At 38.1% G+C, this 20,892-nt stretch overlaps 2 protein-coding genes across 3 annotated transcripts in view; both read left to right on the top strand.

Annotated features, from left to right (window-relative positions):
* Positions 1–14,704, top strand: part of LOC131217027 (uncharacterized) — a 30,052-nt gene extending 15,348 nt beyond the window's left edge. The window contains exons 3-4 of one of the 2 annotated variants that reach the window (XM_058211709.1): positions 8,647–9,542; positions 14,406–14,704. In XM_058211709.1, coding sequence (XP_058067692.1) covers positions 8,647–9,519 — 873 coding nt within the window. In that variant the 3' untranslated portion in view covers positions 9,520–9,542; positions 14,406–14,704. Of the gene's footprint in view, positions 1–8,646; positions 9,596–14,405 lie in introns of those variants that run through there. The other variant, XM_058211708.1, reaches the window with a different exon arrangement.
* Positions 14,705–17,757: 3,053 nt separating this feature from the next.
* Positions 17,758–20,269, top strand: LOC131217026 (chaperone protein dnaJ 8, chloroplastic). The gene is made up of 3 exons (XM_058211707.1): positions 17,758–18,123; positions 18,236–18,304; positions 19,896–20,269. Exons 1-3 carry the CDS (start codon positions 17,941–17,943, stop codon positions 20,085–20,087), a joined length of 444 nt encoding a protein of 147 aa, XP_058067690.1. The 5' UTR covers positions 17,758–17,940; the 3' UTR covers positions 20,088–20,269.
* Positions 20,270–20,892: the final 623 nt, after the last annotated feature.

Raw genomic sequence — 20,892 nt, 5'->3', positions numbered from 1 at the left:
TAATTCCTAAATATGAAGATATGTATAGTTAGGCATGTATTAAAGTTTCACTGAAAAACTCCACATTTTTTCCTATGTTTCCCATTTTATCTTTATCTCCGACCTACGAAACTTGTAGCGATACCGATAATGCGAACACTGCCTCCTAGTACATGTTCCTCAACGCTGAATCACATCCTCAAAGAGCATGGGATTTTGTGACAATTTTTCTATTAGAATAAGCAATTTGATTTGAGAATGTCTAGGGTCAAATGATTATTTATATTTAAGAAATATCAACGCGATGAATTGTGTCACTCCTAATTGCTTTGCTTTTATTGACCCATTGGGGCGAGATTCACTTTATTGATACATATACCAATTCAACATAGATCCAAAATATTTCGGCATTAAGTTGCTAAAGCATGGCCCCTTTTCTATGCCTTAAATCTCAAAATCCTTATTCAAGATTCCAAGTGCTTTAAGGGATCTCATTGTGGCTAATTTGAAAAGTAGGGTGCCTTTCACCCTCACTGTCCACACTTCCTCCACCTTCCTAGAAGGCTATCTACCCCATGGTACATAAGCATAGTGTGGGCGGGTTCTTATCTCTCTAAAAAAAGCTAGGTTCCCCGTTAATATACCTTGTTGTCATCTTGGAACTAGTCTTTTAGTAAAAAGGGAAAGAGGGTCCAGAAATCCAGGGTTGAAACTGGTTTCTAATTTTTTTTCATCATTGAAAGATATGGATCAAAATATCTACTAATAGAACGAGTATTTTATTGAAGGATTAAGTTATTACTAAATAAATATAAATGATAAATTATAAAATAAACAATGAGATTAATTCGGAAGCACTATTGGTCTACATCAAGCAAGTTAACCCAATTCCTTATGCCGAAGATATTCTTAAAGTAATGCATTTATTCTTTCATTGTTTTTTTTATAATTTATCATTTATATTCTTAAAGCAAGAAGGCTATCTACCCCATGTTACGTAAGCGTAGTGTGGGTGGGTTCTTATCTCTCTAAAAAAGGCTAGGTTCCCCTTCAATATACCTCGTTGTCATCTTGGAACTGGTCTTTTAGTAAATAAAGGGGAAGAGGGTCCAGAAATCCAGGGTTGAAACTGGTTTCTAATTATTTTTTGTCATTGAAAGATTTGGATCAAAATATCTACTAATAGTCTAATACAACGAGTATTTTATTGAAGGATTAAGTTATTACTAAAAAAATATAAATGTTAAATTATAAAATAAACAATGAGATCAATTCGGAAGCACTATTGGTCTACATCAAGCAAGTTAACCCAATTCCTTATGCTGAAGATATTCTTAAAGTAATGCATTTATTCTTTCAGTTTGGCCATCAGTTTTAGGGTGAAAGCTCGAATTCTTTGTGTAAACGATATCCTACTTGCTGGTTGTGATATGCAATTATTGATGATGATTAGAGATTGGCTTTTTCCAAACTCAAATTCTTTGTGCAAACGATATCCTACCAGCTGGTAGCGATATGCAATTGTTGATGATGGTTAAAGATTGACTTTTCTCAAACTTTGAAACAAAAGATCTTAGTGAAGTTAACTTTATTCTTGGGGTAAATATCATCAGAGACCGCCTAAAAGGTCTTGGGCTCTTTTTTTTTTTTTTTAAAAAAAAAAAAAACACGCACCTGCCATACACCCATGCACACTGTAGTTGGATTTCATCACCAATGGGTTTCGAACCCAAGACCTTGTGTTAAAACTCCTCAGAGTCTATCACTCGAGCAAGGACTGGAACCCTAAAAAGGTCTTGGGCTTATCTCAAGCTACTTACATGCAAAAAATGTTAAAGTGGTTTAGGATGGAAAATTAAAGGTTGTTGAAACCAGTATTGTCAAAATCCCTTGATTTACAATTTGTGTCGAAATCCTCGGCATGTCCTTAAACTACTAGTTGGGGTACTTTACCTAGTTGTCTTAAATGGCCTGTTAAGCCAACCGCTCACCCCCCTACGATTTGAGTCGAATCTTAAGAAAAACGATTTGAAACCCTTTTTATATGAATCCTATGATTTTATGATTTGAACCCTACGATTTACGATTCAAATTATACTTGTTTTCTTCTATTTTAAGATTCACTCGGTTTTCATTTTATGTTTTTAAATTGGTCGGGGCTTTAGGAATCATTTAGAAAGAAACTTTCAAAAATAGAAAAAGAATCATTTAGAAAAGGTAATTATTTTATTTTCTTCTTTATAAGAGATTAAATGATATATATATATTCTCTTCAATGTTAAATCGTAGAGCTTTTTTTTTTTTTAATGATTTCTTACTTTTTAACTAGTTGAAACACCAAATTGATGTATGACTTATCTGGAATGTTTTTATGGGTGGTTACGAAAATATTGACTCATATATGTTGTGGAATGACAGTTAGAAATCAAAATATCTTTTTTCCTCGATCTACAGAATTAAATGACACTTTTCCAATGCGATTCTACATTCAAGAATGGTACCAAGAACATAAATTATCAAATGATCCTTGTATGTTTTTTAAGGAAAATTTCTTGAAAGACGAAAAAAAGAATATAAGAATTGTTTAATTTTTAAGTAATACCAACAACTTGATCCATAGCTCAAGTGGTAGACTGAGTGAAAGATACCTCGTTTCAACACTAAGGTCTTGGTATCAATTCCCTAGTGTGGGTGGCTAACAGTGAAGTGTGAACTAACAGTGGGTGTACTAACAAGCTAACCAAAAAAAAAGAAAGAAAAGTAATACCTTGTCATGATAGTGGTGAAGATTTATTTTATTTTTTTGATTTATTTACATTTTTTCATATTTTTAAGAAAATCATTATAAAAAAAATAAATAATAATAATAATAATAAACTTATGATTTACGATACAATTCAACCCCTATTACCATTTGTGATACGATAATGATTTTGACAACATTGGTTGAAACTCCAATAGAAAAAACTACAGTTGGATGGGAAATTGTGTTCCTAGACAGAAGTTGAGAAATTAGTTGTGCTCAGTACCCTTTACGTGTAGTGGGTAGCTTAATGTAATACCATGTTTTACATCAGACTAGATATTAGTTATGTAATTGGCATAGTCAATTGTTACCAGAGTAACCTAGGACTGTCTCATTAGCATGTCATCTAATGCATGTTTTGCTATCTTAGAGGAGTTATAGACCTGATATTGTATATGGAGGCATGGATCTCAAGCTTAAAGGATTTTCAAATTCCCCCTGGCTTAATGAGCTCAATGAGGAAAAGTCAACTTAAGGTTATGTATTCTTGCTCGGAGGATGTGTTATCTTATAGTCGAGTAAGAAACATGCATCTACAACCCTTTCATTTATGGAGGCCGACTATATTTGCATGTTGTGTAGTTGTTCAAGAGTGTGTATGGGTCTAGAGATTCTTACAAGGTTTGGGTATTACTAGGCATTTGTAAGCCTATGTGTCCTTGAAGATAGTTTACATTTCACCATTAACTTGGTAAAGGACCCTAAATACCACTAGAAGTCTAATTAATTGAGATAAAGTATTATTACGTGATCAAGTGAGAGATAAATAAGTCATCATCTACATTCCCACCAAAGAAATGTTAGCGGAGCTTATGACGAAACATATAGCTAGAGACTTATTTCAAGTTCATGTCAAGTAGATGGTATTGAGAAAAGCTTGAGTGACAAGTGTATACTTATATAATGTGATATACTTTTAATCCTCATTAATGGATAAACATTCATTCTTTAGTATTAAACACTATTATTGACTAGACGTGTAGACCATCATCATTTACCTCGTGGTCTTGAGAAATCTCTACCTTTGTCGGCAAGTCTGTCATCCACTTGCACAGGTAAACCAACCCTGAATGTACAAAAGGTACAATCAGGATGGTGTTCATATGTTGAGGTGTGAACCACCCTCTGTTATGAAGATAGAGGATCGAGATATCATATAGATGATGAGACGTTGTATCCACCTTCGTTCCTAAGGGATTGAAGGTGAGGCTAGTTAAAGTCGAAATAACATAATTGATCCATTACATCTCTATGTGATTAATATTATGACTTGATTAAAATCCAGGTCATGAGGGTATGAGATGAGTCGTACCTATTCGTATCATAGACCTAACACATGCTTAAAATTGTCTACTTTACTACGTGGATTGTAGACACAAGAAGGGACTTACTACTTATAGTTTGCTTTGATTTGATCTAGTAATCGCAATGTGCAAGTAGCCAATCCTATACGTGACCGTTTGTGTCCTTAACCACCATTCTCTTGTGTATAAGAGGATGAGATTGACTATTGTTACTTCAGTGTACAATGACGAAGGTCTTCAGATTGATGGGATTCAGTAATGCTAGGAAAATGGCTTAATTGATTCCAAATTACACATTTACATGAGGAAGATCTTGTGACAGCTATACCAAATTTCTGGAATTGGTAACACGCACTTGAAAACTTATCCTTCCAAATTACACACCTGCACGAGGAATATCTTGTAATAGCTACACCAAGTTTCTAGAACTATTGATATGCATTTGAAAACTTATCTGCTAGTAGTTTTGAGTTTTTGCATGGGGAATATTCCGTGACAGCTACACCAAGTTTCTAGAAGTGTTAATATTCACTGGAAGACTCATCCATTGGCAGTATCAAGTTTTTTATTGTTTTTTACAAAACTGTTCTTTTAAAAGTATATGTATTAATATTAAAAGGGATTGAAACAATGCTTGAGAGAAACTGAGGTTTTTTTTTTTTTTTTTTTTTAAATTCGAGTTGGATAAGTGCATATGTTGGTTGAGTACTACAAATTGGGAGTCAAACTTCATCCGATGTGGTCGTGCAGACTAAGACAAGCATTACAAAGCTTGGGTTGTTGAGTGCTAGTTAGGTGGTTCCCCAGTTCTCAAAAACCTGTGAGAAGACAATGGTGTTCCAGCTGGTCCCACGTCTCTGATTCTTATGATTGCAGTTTTTAATTTAGATTGTTATGAGACGAGCTAGATGCAACATTCTATATTGTGCCCATCCCACAACGTGATTGATTAGGAGATGTTAGAAATGGATTTGTGGGCAACCACTAGTAGGTGAGGCTACATGAGTTTCCCTTTGAATCCTCTTAGATTGTGCATTTTAGTCATTATGTGAAGGTCTCAAGATTGTGTAGACCGTTAGATCCTATGGGCTTAACTATTCAGGCCATCTTTTGCTCTTGGACTAACACAAGTGTTGTCAATTGCCATTTTCTCGTACACTCCCATTGTTCTACTGATTTTGCAAGTTGTTTTGGTAATGTGAGGGCTGATGTAGCACTTGAATCATCTCTTTCTGCGTATTTGATTGATTTTTAACTTGGACATTTTTTCTTTTTTTCTTTTTTCTTTTATCTGTTTTAAAGAAGTTTTCATTCAATTTCATGTGGAAGTTTCTGTTATATGTTTAGTTGGTTTATATGAGCTTGGGCAACTAAGGACACATTTGGATTCTTTGGTTTGGTTTTCACTTGGTCTAGGTGGTTTCACAAGTCGTTTGGATTCTTTGTATTAAATTAGAACAGTCCATTGGAGCATAACCTGGTTGTGCGGGAGAGTTGAGGGACATATGAGGTGGTACTTACCATGAGCATAACCATATGATAAAATCAGGTAGGTCCACACACCATTGAGCCACACATGTACATTGAATATGGACTTTTTTACAGGCAACCTGGACCTGAACCTGACCTCAATGTTGAAATGCAGCCTGTCAACCATTGAGCTATGGACTTGAAGAACCCATTGAAAATGGACCATTGGCATGTTTTATCTACCATGCATTCTTTTGTGGATACCAGTGGCTCACACGGCAACTGGACTGGCCTAATTTTTTCGTAGGGTCACATTTTAGCAGACACCATAGGGGGAAAAAGGATACAGGAATTCAGTCTCGGTCATTATAAAGACAGTAAAGAATTTGGTCGATAAAATGGAAACACAAAATTTGAAGAATGAAAAGTTCGTGTTTAATACAGTTCCAATTTAGTAAAATGGAATGAAAAAAAAGAAGAAAAAGAAGCAATATATGCATATAAATGTGTGTATATTATATCTAAATAAGCTTAAAATAGTAAAAAAACTTATACTAAAATAATTACAATTTCTATATGCATAAGCAATTATTTTTATAGTTAATTAAATAGTTGATTAATATTATTCTTTGCCTCTCTTTAACCATTTTGAATTATTCCCCATATAAATTGATCTATTTGTACTAAAATCTTCCACAAATTACTCAATTGTATCACTGGTGACAATCACCTATCTCTATTTTTTTAATAGCCCTCAAAAGTTGTTTTTTGAATAAAACGTGTTTTCACTGAAAAAGAAAAGGTGTTTAGTTTGGTTTGCGTTCTTCTTCTCCTGTTTTTTTATTTATTTATTTTTTGCCTACCTACCGAAATATACGGAGTTTTATTGAATAATATGGAGTTTAAAACTGAATTTTGCTAACTATGGGTCGTATTCACTGTGGGGGCAGCAAAAATGATCCACACGCTTGTCAGGTTGGCACGTGTGGTATATCTGGGAGAGGGGGCGTGCATGGCTAGCAAACCTCTGAGATAAACACCTCGTTTTCTGTGGCTTGAGTGGTGTGGGATTCTGTGGTCTGTGGCCATAATTGCACAAGGCGTGATTGTGTGAGCTGACGCTGCAACAAATTCAGGTGCAGGAGTAGGGAGTAGGGATGCATTTGTTTAAAAAATGTTAGCAAGTATAAATAGCTTGGAAGTGGGAGAGGGAGCACGAAGTGAGCGGCGCCTAATTTGAAAGATCATGCAACTTAGGTTCATGGCCCTAATTATCAATCATGTAGTTCATTTTAGATCACATTTATATTTTTGAAGGATATAGATCCCATATCTATCAATATGAAGATGATATTGTTTTCACCTTTGTGTAATTCACTTACACTATTGAATGATGCTCCCTGGTAAGACGATTGGGCTTGGTGTTGCAAAATTCTAGGGAGCAGAGAGGCCTGTTTACTATGTTTGTAATCTTAATATAAGCTCCTTGTTTTTGGTAAACTCCTGGCTATTCATTATTTATGGTTTTTTTTTTTTTTTTTGGTTATTTGATATTAATGTCAAACTTTACTATGTATTTCGACTTTTTTCATTTTCATCATTTGATATTAACATCATACCTTACAATTCACATTTTAAGATTCTCATGTGGTTCCTGCTAAACGCTTTTAACATCTTGGAGATAATGTGCATATTGAAGTAGTCCCCCCTTCATTTTATACATTGTTGTTATAGTTGCTGTTGCTCTATAAAAAAGAATAGAGCGGTTAGAGCTTTGCTTAAGTCCACACGTGATTACAAGTTGGTTGATGCACACACCACCACATATGCTAGCATGGTGGATGTGCAAGAATCAGGTTGGTTCACTAATTAAGTGTGCCACCATTAACTGAATTGATTTACAGTTGTAAAAGAAAATTGGCCAAGGTTTTCTAACCCATCTGCTAATTTCTGTATCATGGTAAACTGACTGTGTGACACCTTTATCGTTGGGTAGTAGCATCTACATGGTGAGGTCTACCTGATGAATTGCCTCGATATTCCACGTCTGCCTTGCTGGTGTATGTGGTGGTGTGTGCATTAGCTGCGCATGCGGAGCAAGCTCAGAGCAGTTATATTACTCTTTTTATGGAAATCTGAAATTTTAATATGTTATTCTGTCTTATTTAGCTCCTGAGGTATTATTATATGGACGCGGATTGCCTGTGAGCCTAGACCGCAGGAAGTTCTTGCGGTTGGAAGCTGGGTGTGGCCCACCGTGATGTTTGTGAGAAATCCACCCTGTCCATCCATTTTTGCAGCTCATGGTAGGAAAATGAGGATTGAATGACCACCATTAAACATTCGTGGGGCTTCAGAAGTCGTCGATCATGCTTGTATTTTTATTTTTTCAGTTCATCCTAGTGGGAGTGACCTTATTGAACAGTTTGGATGGCATATAAACATCAAGGTGGACCCAAGGAAGGTTTCAATGGTAGATTTCCCTCCCCACTTTCTGTGTTGTGTCGTCAAATCGAGTTATGGATTTGCCTCATTTTTGGGCTCATGTCCTAACACGAGCTGGCAAAATTGATGGACGGGGTGGATTTTTTTTCTCACAAACATCATGGTGGGCCCCACCTAGCTTCCGACGGTAGGAACTCTGTCAAGCAAATGATGCCCTTTTTTTTTCCCAACCCATCAATGTTTAACTGGGGCCCAGGCTTTGGGCCTTTTTTTTTTTGGTTAGCTTGTTAGTACACCCACTGTCAGTTCACACATCACTGTTAGCCACCCCCACTAGGGAATCGATACCAAGACCTCAGTGTTGAAACGAGGTATCTTTCACTCAGTCTACCACTTGAGCTATGGATCAAGGTGTGGCCCAGGCTTTGGTTGACCTAACACATTCATCTAGTTGAAGATGGCCCTTTGATGGCATTCACTAATAAATGATCCCAACCATCTGATGAAAATGTGCAATTGAAACAATGTTCCAACATATTAACAAGGAGAATAGGACAGCTGGGATGATCCGATAGGGTAAGTCCTATCATATGATGATCTGGAATTCACATGAAACTTTGTCCGGTGTTTCATGTCACGCAGGGTAAATCGACGATGAACCCCAATGTTGCTGGTAGGAAGAGGAAAGCAGAAGAAGCAGCTGTGGCTGAAACTCCATCGCCTAGTCTTAATCAGAAAGAAACCCAGAAGGAGTGGAGTTGTGCTCTTTGTCAGGTGAGCACTACCAGCTTGCAAGGCTTGAATGACCACCTTTGTGGCAAGAAGCACAAGTCCAAGGAAGCACAGCTGGCAGCTTCTGCGGGCCACGTGCCAAACCTTAAACTTGAGAAGCAGCAGTTAGTGAGCAGGACACATCGGGAGCAAGTAGTGAAAAGGCAGGCAATAGGAGGATCTGGGGATAATGCAGTTATTGAGTACTGGTGCAAAACATGTAACATATGGTGCAACAGTGAGGCCGTGATGGCTACACATCTTATAGGGAAGAAGCACATGGCTATGGTGCATAGAGGGGGCCGTGTTGGTGGGGTTGAGGAGGTAGAGGAAGCAATTGAAGGGAATGTTGATGGGATTATAAAGGCAGAAGAGCAGCATCGTGAGGAAGGTAACCGGGAATCTGTTGAAGAAGCTGAAGCAACTGTGGCAACAGGTGGAGCTGCTAGTGATGGTAAGGTTTTTATGTACAGCTGCAAACAGTGTAACATATTGTGCAACAGCGAGGCTGTGATGGTTAGTCATCTAAGAGGGAAGAAGCACATGAGCAGGGTGCACAGACAGCAGGATGGCGGTGGGCCCATCTCATCTGATCAGGTGGTGGGGACTCATGAGGGGATGGAGGAGAATGTGGACGGGGAGGAAATTAGGATGGTGAAGGTGGACCAGCATAGCAATGGAGTCCGTGTCTCTCAAATGTCAGAGGTATTGGCCGAGGTTGAATCAGCCAGTGTGCCGTGCTAGCATGTGTGGTGCTGTCTGTAGTGGTTAGTGAAGCAAACCTTTACTTTTGATTGATGAAATGTCCCATTAAAAGTCATCTACTTTCTTATCTTTTCCACGCCATCTAAACAGGAAACGGATTCTGTGGATCCATGATGTGGTGGGATGTGATTGGGCGACATAACTGCTGTCAGAGAGGAGCTCTTGGTCTTTTTCAAAAGTTGTTGGGTTGACAGCATGTATGTTGCCCAATCACATCCTGCTGCGTCCCGGATCCACCGAATACTCGTTCATCCAAACAAGCACTAAAAATATAGAAACAGGTGTAAGTAGCTTTCATAGGGTAAACATCAGGCCTGAGATGCACAAAGGGAGGGAAAACATATTTAAACCTCTAATCAAGGGGAAAACAGTTCGTTTTCCTTAGGGCTCAAATTTTATCACCTAAACCTTCTCGACATGGGGATGATCTCTGGCTGTTTGTCGATAGGAATCATAACTAGCCGATTGGCCACATGAATTTAGAGATTTGTATGAAATGGGAAGAGTTTATAATTATACCTGAAATCACTCTATTCATGTGGTGAGGCTTGCCTGATTTTTGGGGTATACCTCCATCCAGATGGGGGCGAATCAGATGAGTGGATTGGATGAACCGCACGCCAGTTTACTTCAGGTGGGTACTTTGGTCAGGCCACTTTTACTGATTGAGTGCCACAAGGGTGGAACTTTCATGAGATCTACCTCGTCCACTGGGTGCGTGGCCTCATTTTTATCTTTGACCCAAACACCATGATGATTCAATACTCTAGTAGGCCATACCAAAGAACAGCTAGAATGGTTTGCCCAATGTGGTGTTTGTATGCCAACCATCCATTCATCTGGTGTGCTTCATTAGGATGAAGGAATTACCTTCACATCTCACTGTTTCAAAACTCAAGTGGGCCACATTAGGATCATTGAGAGATTTTATATTTTATACTAGGTGGCCTATTCGAATCTTGAATGGACCTTTATTTTTAGGATAAAGGCCAAATAAGAGGTGGCGTACCTAATGGAGGGGTGGAAAAACAATTTAGAGAAAGCGACCCGATAGGTACCCATGCCAGGTAAGCAGGTGTTTTCTTGATGGCAAAACGTGATTGTACCGCCCTTCGAAAACCCGATAGTTCTATGATCATTTCAAGCTCTAGAAGCATTTATTTTTTGGAAAGTAGTAAAATCTAATCACTTAAGAGTAATTTTGTAGTAAATATCCCTATAAATGTAGATTTGTTGATTGTTTGGGGAATTCATTCCCTGGTTTTTTATGTTTCCTCGAGAATTTTAGAGTTAGTATAGTATTATTATTGTTATTATTATTATTTTATTTTTTTATTTTTTTTTGGGGGGGGGGGGGGGGTGGATGTTTTAATTTTCCTGGAAACGGTTAAAAAACACCCTTGCTGTTGGGCCCACCTTGATGTATAAATTCTATATTCACACTGTCCATCCATTTTGCTAGATCATTTTAGGGCATGAGCCCAAAAATGAAACGGATCCAAATCTCAGGTGGACTATACTATAGGAAACATTGGTGATTGAACACCCCACCATTCAAACATCGGGGGGCCAACTGTATTGTTTCTGTAACGTATGTTGATGAGGTTACACAAACCTGAATGAAGAATAACAAATATCAGCTTGAACCAAAACTTTTGTGGCCCACCGGTTTTTAATGGTCAATCACCACTGTTTCCTATATTATGGTCCACCTGAGATTTGGATATTATTCATTTTTAGGATAACACCCTAAAATAATCCCCGGCAAAACGGATGGATGGCTTGGATATAGAATTTATACATAAAGGTGGGCCCCACAGGGCCTCGCCATGTTGGGTGAAGCGGGCCGGGGCCGAATGTAAAAAACCTATAAAAAAGTGTCAACCAAAATTGATTTTTGTGGAAACCAGAAAATTAATAAGAAATGGAATTCTTGAGGAATGTAAAAACTAATACAAAAAAGTGTGAAATAAGCTTGATTTTTATAAAAAAAACAAGAAAATTAGCATGTTGAGAAATATAAAAATCAGCAACCAAACACCTCATATGGTAGGCCATTCTTGTGGAAATGGCCTGAATGTTATTTGGTCCGCTTGGGTTTTCTCTACTGGGAAAGGGTCTCCATCATGTCAGGCCCACCTTGGATGGTCCACAAGTTTCAGTATTATTTGGGCTAGGTAACCCTAACAGTTGATCAGTAGGAAAAGCAAGTTGTTCCCAATTCATCCTATTGAAAAATGATTGATCAGTGATATGGACCGTCTATCATGCGTCCCACCTTTGATTCCACATCTCCTTTAAAATCACTTTGATGGGATGATTCTGACCATCTGATCAACGGCTGGTAAAATGGATGTCCATGTTGATTACAATAAAAGATCTGATCATTTACCTGGACTGTATATGATGTAGGGTGCATGTTTGATTGCCATACTCAGTTTACTCTGATCAGAGCATCCCAACTTTACAATCAATGGGTATGAAAAATGGACGGTCTAAATTTATTATACTAGGAAAGGTTTGATTGCTGGTGCAGATCATTCATGACGTGGGTCCACCTTTTGATTGCCCATGTCTCGCAATAAACCTTTCTGATCTGGTGGTCCTGACTACTAATCAAATGGATTTAAAAATAAAAATAAAAAATGGATGCTCCACATGTATAAACCAGAGAGTACAATGGTTGATTTGCTCGGTTCATCATGCATGGGCCACCTTTAGTTGTCCATCGCTTCTAAAATTCACTTTGATCGAATGATTTTATCCAGGCAACGGCTATGAAATGAATTGTCCATATTATTTTACCATAAAGAAAACGTCCCATCACTATCAGGCTAACCATCTGAGCGTTTGCTTAAAAAATGGACGGTCCATAATGATTGTACTGGAAAGGGTTATTGATTTGGACCTTACATCACATGAGATCCTCCTTTGATCATCCATCTCTTTAAAAATCAAGATAATCGTAGCCATCTAATCAATAGCTTGAAAAAAATGGATGTTTTATAGCGAGTGGAAAGCCATTCCCCGTGTAAAAGCTAGGTTATCTCATCAGGTGAGGCCCCGCAATGAAAATGTCTCAGCCTCTTCTACGAATCCATTCACTGCTCGACTGAGTTACTCGACATTGGGTGCAGCTTCGGTGGATCCTTGACTGTGGGGCCAACATGATATATTTGTCTTACATCCACGCTGTCCATCTGTTTTGACAGCTCATTTTAGGGCATGATCCAAAAAATGAAGCAGATCCACATCTTAGGTGGACCACACCACAGGAAGCAGAATAAGTTTTTAGCAAACTCTGTGGGGGCCACTGTGATGTATGTACCGTATTTACACTGTTAATCCATTTTAACATATCATTTTAGGGCATGAGCCCAAAAGTGAAGCATATCCAAAACTTAAATGGATCACACCACAGGAAATAGTATAAATTGTATGTCTAACCATTGAAAACTTGATAATGAAGTTTTAGAACAAGCTGATGTTTGTGTTTTCCCTTAATCCATGTCTGCATGACCTTACCAAACAGGTTGAATTGCAAATTAACAACACCAAGAGCCTTAAGAAGGTTTATAGGAAGGTTTTACCTGTGCCCACCTCATATCGATGTTTCTTAGTGGGGTCTACTTGAGTTTTAGATAAATTTTAGAGGCATGGATTGGGAATTACCTTGCCTGCCTCTATCTAGGGTCAAGAAGGGGTTTTAAGGGGTCCCGAGATGTATGGGTTTTATCCACACTGTCCATCTATTTTGTTATATTATTTTAGTACATGAGCTTTAAAATGTCAGGTTTAAGTAGAACAGAGAGTGGAATTAAACACTTATTATTGAAAGCTTGCCAAAGACATGTAAGCAAATGACATTTAAATAAATACGTAAAAATAAAATGAAATTAGAGTAAATGAAATTGCAAATAAAATTATCTAAGATTTGGAAGTAAATGCAATGAAATGCCATTTTGAGTTCCTTGGAGAGTCCCACTAGTAAACAAAAGTGCCACCATGTGCATGTTCTCTGTGTATATGACACACTAATGATAATCTAAAACATTCTTACCATCAGTTACATCACTAAAATCATATCAATAAAATGATTTAAACTGTCCAAAGGTTGATAATCTAAATGGATAATTAAAAATATTGGTAAGTTACTTATTTGTAATTCTTACGGTTGTGGCTCACACCAAGCTCGAAATTTCTTCTTCTTTTTTCGGCTAAATTATATATTTTAATGAACTTATTACGGTGATTCTATTAAATATCATATATGCATTGACCTGCAATATTTAAGCTAATTAGATATATCAAATATATTATTATGAATATATTAAAAAATTTAAATGATTTCAATTCCTTTAATTTACCCTCGTTCAAATAAAATTTTTAAATTTCAAATAAATACAATTTATTTAATTCCATTCGAATACAATTGAGAAAGTCATTTGCCACTAATTTCAATTCCCATATACCTTCATTTACAAACTCTCAATGGAACCCTCGATCAAGCTGATATTTGGATTTTCTTTCAACATGTCTACCTCTTTCTCATTTTCGAATTCATACCCTTCATATGATATGGGAAAATAGATGAACGGTGTAGATGCGACAAATGCTTACATACAGCGGGTTGGGTTGGACAATAAGTTAACCATCTACCTAACTAACTTCTAATCTATTTTTACAACATCCATCCCATCCAATAAGTTTTTCTCTCCATTAGAATCACCATTTGCAAATATTAGCCCTATCCATTCATCAGGTGGGCCAGACACCGTATAAAATAATGGATAACCATTAATATTTAATAAAATATAAATATGGTCACCTGATGAGTGGATAAGGCTCATGATCTTCATTTTCAGCATCATGTACTGGAATGATATGGAAAAAAAGGATGGACGGCGTGGATCAGAATAGCTACATCAAGGTGGGCCCCACGTTAAGGGCCGCACTGTTTTGGATAAGGACGGTGTCAGACGTAATCAGCTCTCTTGGATGCGAGCGTTTCTCATCGACACGTAGCTCGTGTATTATTGAGGTAAGGTGGAATACATCTGGACGCATGCTTTACTATACGTCGTGAATCAGGGTCAGATTTCAATGATCCAAACCGTTTATAAGACAATGTATCACCTTTTACGGGGGGAAGATAACAATTAAAGGCTTTCGGATGGATTGTTTCATCGGTTAGATTATTTGGCTCTTTTGCTTTGAACATGAACGGTCATAAAAACCTTAGTAGAATCAACGATTTTGAATGCTCAATCGAAGATTTTTATCTTCGAATCTTCAATTCAAAGGGGTCCCTATGAAATAAACGTTTTGTTACATTGAAAAAGGTCCAAATCCAACGGCTGAAGTCCTGATGTACCTAACTGTAGTACGTATAGGTTGTACTCAAACAAACCTTGTACTACTTTGTTTCAAAGAGATAAACAGGGGGACATAGTGATCATTTACTTAAAGTAGACATGACAGCGTAACTACCAGTAAGGTGACCCTCGAGAGCACTTCAAATGCGGTGTCCACCCTAATTTCCATGGGCCTGGCTTCGGTGGAACCCTAACTGTGGGAACCACCTTGATATATGTGACTTACATCCATGCTGTCTATCCGTTTTTGCAGCTCATTTTAGGGCATGGTACTGAAAATGAAATGGATCTAAATCTTAAGTTGACCACACCACAGGAAACGGTGGTTATTGAATATCTACTATTAAAATCATCTAAGGGGCCACTGGAATGTTTATTTGCTATCCAACCTGTGGATAAACTCACCAAGACCTGGATGAAAGGACTACACAAATATGAGCTTATACAAAACTTTTGTGACCCCACCACATAGCCACGTGGCATAATGTCAGGACTCTGTGGGCCACTATAGTGTATGTATCTTAACCACGCCGTCCATCTATTTTGCCAGCTCATTTGCAGGCATGAGCCCAAAACTTATATCCAAAGCTCAAGTGGACCACACTACTAGAAACAGTGGGAACAATGACATCCACCGTTTAAAATTTCCTGACAATGACATCCACCGTTTAAAACTTTCTGGCAACGGTGATGTTTATTTGTTATCTAAACTGCTCGTAAGATCACACATGGATGAAGTAAAAAAACACAAATATCCGCCTGAGTTTCGTAGCCCTGAGAAGTTTTCAATGGTATGCGTCCAATAACTATTATTTCCTATAGTGTGGTCCACTTAAGGGTTTAATATTCTTCAATTTCCAGCCCGTGCCTTAAAATGTGCTTGCAAAATGGATGAACGGCATGGATAAGATACATGCACCATAGTGGGGCCCACGGAGTCTTAAAACCATGTAGCATAAAAAACTTCCCAAGGCCCACCGTAAGGTTTACGTAAGTTTTAGTTGCCATCCAACCTGTTGATAAGGTCACATAAACCTAGATGAAGGGTCAAAACAAATATCAGCTTGATCCAAAACTTCAGTAGTGCATTAATGGTCAATCAACACTGTTTCTTATGGTATGATCCACCTGAGAATTGTATCTGCTTCATTTTTCGGGTCATGTTCTAAAATTATCTGAAAAAACGGATGAACGGCGTGGATATATACATCAATGTGGGTCCCACTGAAAGGGCCGCAGCGTCATGGGTGAGGGTCGGGTCTCTCCTGATCCGCTATTGGACGCGGATTGCGTCCTAGACCCGCTCGTCTCCAGCTGGGAACAGGCAGGAGCTTTGAGTGTCCATCGTGATGTATGGGTCTTATCCACACCATCCATTCATTTTTTTCGTATCATTCTACGTTAAAGTACCAAAAATGAAGCAGATATAATGATCAAGTGGACCACACCACAGGAAGCAGTGGTGATAATGATTCTCACCGTTGAAACTTTTATAGGGTCCACCGTGATGTTTATTTTCCATCCAACCTATTCAAAAATTTACATAGACCTGGATGAAAAGAAAACACAAATATCAGATCCATCCAAAACTTATGTGGTCCCAAGAAGTTTTCAACGGTAAGAGTTCAATCCCCATTGTTTAGTCCGCTTGAGCTTAGATCTGCCTTATTTTTGGTTTGGACTTATATCCTAAAATGAGAAGAAAAAAATGGATGGACGGTTTGGATAAGACCCATACATCACGGCGGCCACTCAAAGGTACTGCCCGTTCCCAGCTGAAGAGGGGCGGGGTAGGACCCAATCCGCGTCCTCCGTTATTTGTGTCCTACATCGTAATGTATTGCCGTAGGATAGGTCGCGACTTTGGCGCTCTATCGGGATAATATTTGAATGATCCAAACCGTTTATATGATGGCCCTTAATAGATGGGAATATTTCAACCTTTGATCTTTTCACTCTTTTCTTTCGAAAATATACGGTAAGCATGAATTTTGAATAATCAAACGCTTGCAATTTCAATCTCAGAGTTAAATTTTCTGCTATCCACCATCCCAATTGAGGCCATTATATGAACGGTTCGGATCATCGGAAGGGACCTCGATCCAATGGCCATACTAATTTCTTTTTTGGTAAAACCCGACGTATACCATTTCAATACAACGGTATTCATTCTACCAACTCCCCACCCCAAGAACCACCACGCACGTGTCAGACTACAGTCATTCATGACTCAGCATTCTGCCACGTGTTTTTCAAGGACAATATCAATACGGAGAAAAGCTTTGATACTCACGCAGAGTATGATAGATGATACGCAGGCACTTATAAAATTATTTGAACCTGCATATGCAGCATGAAACTAATTCAAATTAAACTGTCCAACTTATGAGTCTCACTCTACATGTACCATTAATAAAATAAAATAAAATAAATTGATCATGCAAATATCTGATTAGTAGACATCGATTGGACGGTTAAGATTGAAAGCATCCTACGGCCCTATTTCACCAAACAAATGTACACAAATCAGAGATTGAGATAATTCAAGAAATCTGATTTTGGGGATGTTACTTAACGAAAGTAAGTATCACAAATTACTCCAACTGTTTTGAGTTTAATGTATGCCAGGCATGCAATTTCTGGGGGGTGCCTGTGTATCAAGTGCCATAAACTGCCAGAGTAACAATGACACCCTATCTAGAAAGATTCCACAACGAATAGGATAAAAAAAGGATGGATAAGACCGAACCCAGCTCCACCTGCCACGTCAGCCACGCGTTCCCAAAAAAGATAAGAGAATAACAGTCCAACCCCAACCCTTTCTTTGAGCTGCTTCTGTGTATATAAAAAGCTTATACACCCTTTCATCTGTCTATGTCCCCATCAAATCCTCACCGTGCCGTGTCAGTTGATCTTTTCAAAACCATATTCTGATCCGCTTGGGTATAAATCCAATTGGGTATTTGATATTTTTGCAATTGAATCTGGTTTTTGGAGTGTTTGGCTTTGAATCTTTTGATTGGAGATGGCTGTTTCTATGAATATGGTGCGTGGTGGGATTGAAATTGGTTCTTTGAAGGGAATGAAAAGGAATAACAACGTGGTTCGGTGTTCAGCTAGGTTGACAGATCAGTACAGGACGCTGAGAATCCAACCTGGGGCTTCTGAGAAAGAGGTGAAAAAGGCCTTCAGACAGCTTGCTTTGCAGGTGGGTGATTTTTTCTTTTATCTTTTTATGGGTTTTCTGTGTTTGTTTTGATTGAGATCTTGGATTTGTTTTGATGGAAAATCTGATTTGGGTTGTTTTGATTTTATTTCAGTATCATCCTGATGTATGTAAGGGAAGCAATTGCGGTGTTCAATTTCATAGGATCAATGAAGCTTATGATGTAAGACATCAAACACCTCTTTTTATTTGTTTGATTTCTCTTTAGCTATAATAAGCCTGTTTGGATTGATTAGTTTTTTAGATGATAACTAAATATAATTAAATACACCGGATTGGATAGAACCGGCAACGGTGCTGATTGGTGGATCATGGTGCGGCATTGTGCCGGTTAGGTGCGGGCCTCTAATATGGGGCCATTGGTGTGTATGATCATAATGCCAGGATTGTGATAGAAAGTAGAGATGCACGTTTCTTAGAATAAAATGGACTTATTTCACCAGTTAGAAAATAGATGATAGGTAACTATGACTAAGATCACCATATTTAGTAGGCCTGGCAACAGTTCTGATCGTCGTTTCGCTTCTGCCCGATTTGATTCTGGCTTGAGTATGTAATATAGGCCCAATAGTGGGGTGGATGGCTAGGATTCGCCCAATTTTCTATGGGGGCCTGGTAGAGCCTTAGATCAGGCCCATTTATGACTAGTTCAATGAACGGGTGTGGATGGGGCCTGATTATTTGATTAGGTTTACGCGCCTATTTTGAACTGCATAGTATATTTAGGTCAAGGTATTCAAAACCGGTTAACCGTTACACGTTATGAGGTCGAAACAGACGTAACAGCCATTATAGAAAAAACATGCCGCAACAGGCCTTTATCAACGGTGGTGGCCGTTACGGTTTCGGTTACCAAAATACCATTTTGGAACACTTTGATTTTGGTGGTGTTTGGAGTGATGGATTTTGAAATTGTGATTTGTGAAATTCATGAATTTAAAATCTCCATTGTTTGTTTTTCACTCAAAGGTGTCAAATGGATTTTCTAAATCTTTTTGGGTCATACCAAAGTAGCAAAAGCAGAGTTTTTGTAATAAATGCTCTACCGTTACAATAAATGTTTTAAAAAATTCATAGATGAATTTGAATTTGCCAAATTTAAATTGGAGAATTTGATAAGTTTTTGGATTTATGAGAATCCATGTTCTCATTTCTCTTATCCCAAACAGGGCCAAAGATGTTTGATTGGAATTAGTTTAAGTGTGATTATGGGTTTGGAGATCCTCGTCTTGATGCTTTGTATTATATAGATATTGATTTTATGATTGAGGCCATTGATTTTATGCGTCCCACCTCGGTGGACCTTGCCAAACAGGGCCATTGAATTTAGATCGATCGCATCATCCCCTCACCTTGGACCACATCTGACCTTTGACCTGAACTGTTGGCAAATCCAACCGCTGACTATTGTCGATCATCCAATCAGTGGAATTTTTGCACCAGGTTCCCACCATATGATCAGTTCTCTCACAATGTCTTAGGAGAAGTTTGTGTGCTCTCAGTGCGCACCAGGAGTCGATGCGCACAAACGACTCCTGCCGTCCAACAACGGTCGGGTCAGTGGGAATCTCAACACATTTCAAATTGGGTTTCTGAAAATGCAAATTTTGAATTGGTCATACTCCCCCAATCATCTCCAAATGGTTGAAGACAATGTGCACACCAACAAAATGCAATATTTTTGTTGTGGATTGGATTTTTTATTTTATTTTTTTGGGTGTGTTTGGCTCTCAAATATATATGATTTTGTGCAGGTTGTGATGACAAGCTTGACGGAATCTGATTCGGAGGAATTGCAATCCTATGATAATGGATATGGTTATGATGGCTGTGATGAGCCCATGAGAGGCATGTATGACTCAAGCTGGGATTTATGGGAGGAATGGATGGGATGGGAGGGTGCAGGCATCAGAGACTATTCTTCTCACATCAATCCATACATCTGATTCGAGTGCTAAACGGTCCACATTTTCTATTTTATGTGGTTTTGTAAATAATCATTTCTTTTCTTTTCTTACAATCCAAATTAAGATGTATATAGAACTTGGTTTGGAATTCCAAGTGTATGTATGTTTCCTTTGAAAATACAAGTCAGCAATAAGAAGATTCAATGGTGATTATTTGTGAACTGCACAGGCTCCATCCATCAGACGGTCCCGATGTGTTGATGTGCTGGCCCAAAAATCAGGTCGGTTGACTAGTCAGGTGGGCCACGGACCAGCTTGATATTTGGGCAAGAGCATTTAGACAGTTGGAACTTGTTTGATAGATGGGTCATAGATTTCAACTAACTGATATGTATATATAAGGGTGGGCCTGTTTGATTTTCGTGATATGCGTAAATCCTGGTGAATAAATAATTATTACTTTTTCACCGGGTTTGAAAATTGTGAGAGTAATTCCACCTTAAAAATCAATATAAAAGTATTGACTTAAATCTATGAACCCCACTATAATGTATATGATATATCCGCACCGTCCAACTATTTTATTAGAACATTTTTGGGACATAAACCAAAAAACGTGGCAAATCTAACACTTAAATAGCCCACACGAAAGGAAACAGTGACCTTAATTTGTCCACCAATGAAAATTGTTTCCTTTACTGTGCTCACATTGAGGTTATTTCATCATCTAACCCGTTCAAAGGGTCACACAGACATCGATAAGGGGAAACCACAAATGGGCCCTAAGAAGTTTTTAATGGTAGGTGTTTGATTCCCACTATTTCCTGTGGTGTGGTCCACTTGA

The sequence above is a fragment of the Magnolia sinica genome, chromosome 10 (assembly GCF_029962835.1).
Source record: "Magnolia sinica isolate HGM2019 chromosome 10, MsV1, whole genome shotgun sequence".
Taxonomy (NCBI): domain Eukaryota; kingdom Viridiplantae; phylum Streptophyta; class Magnoliopsida; order Magnoliales; family Magnoliaceae; genus Magnolia; species Magnolia sinica.
The sequence above is the reverse complement of the archived record's forward strand: the minus strand, read 5'-3'. Positions and strand labels throughout refer to the sequence as shown.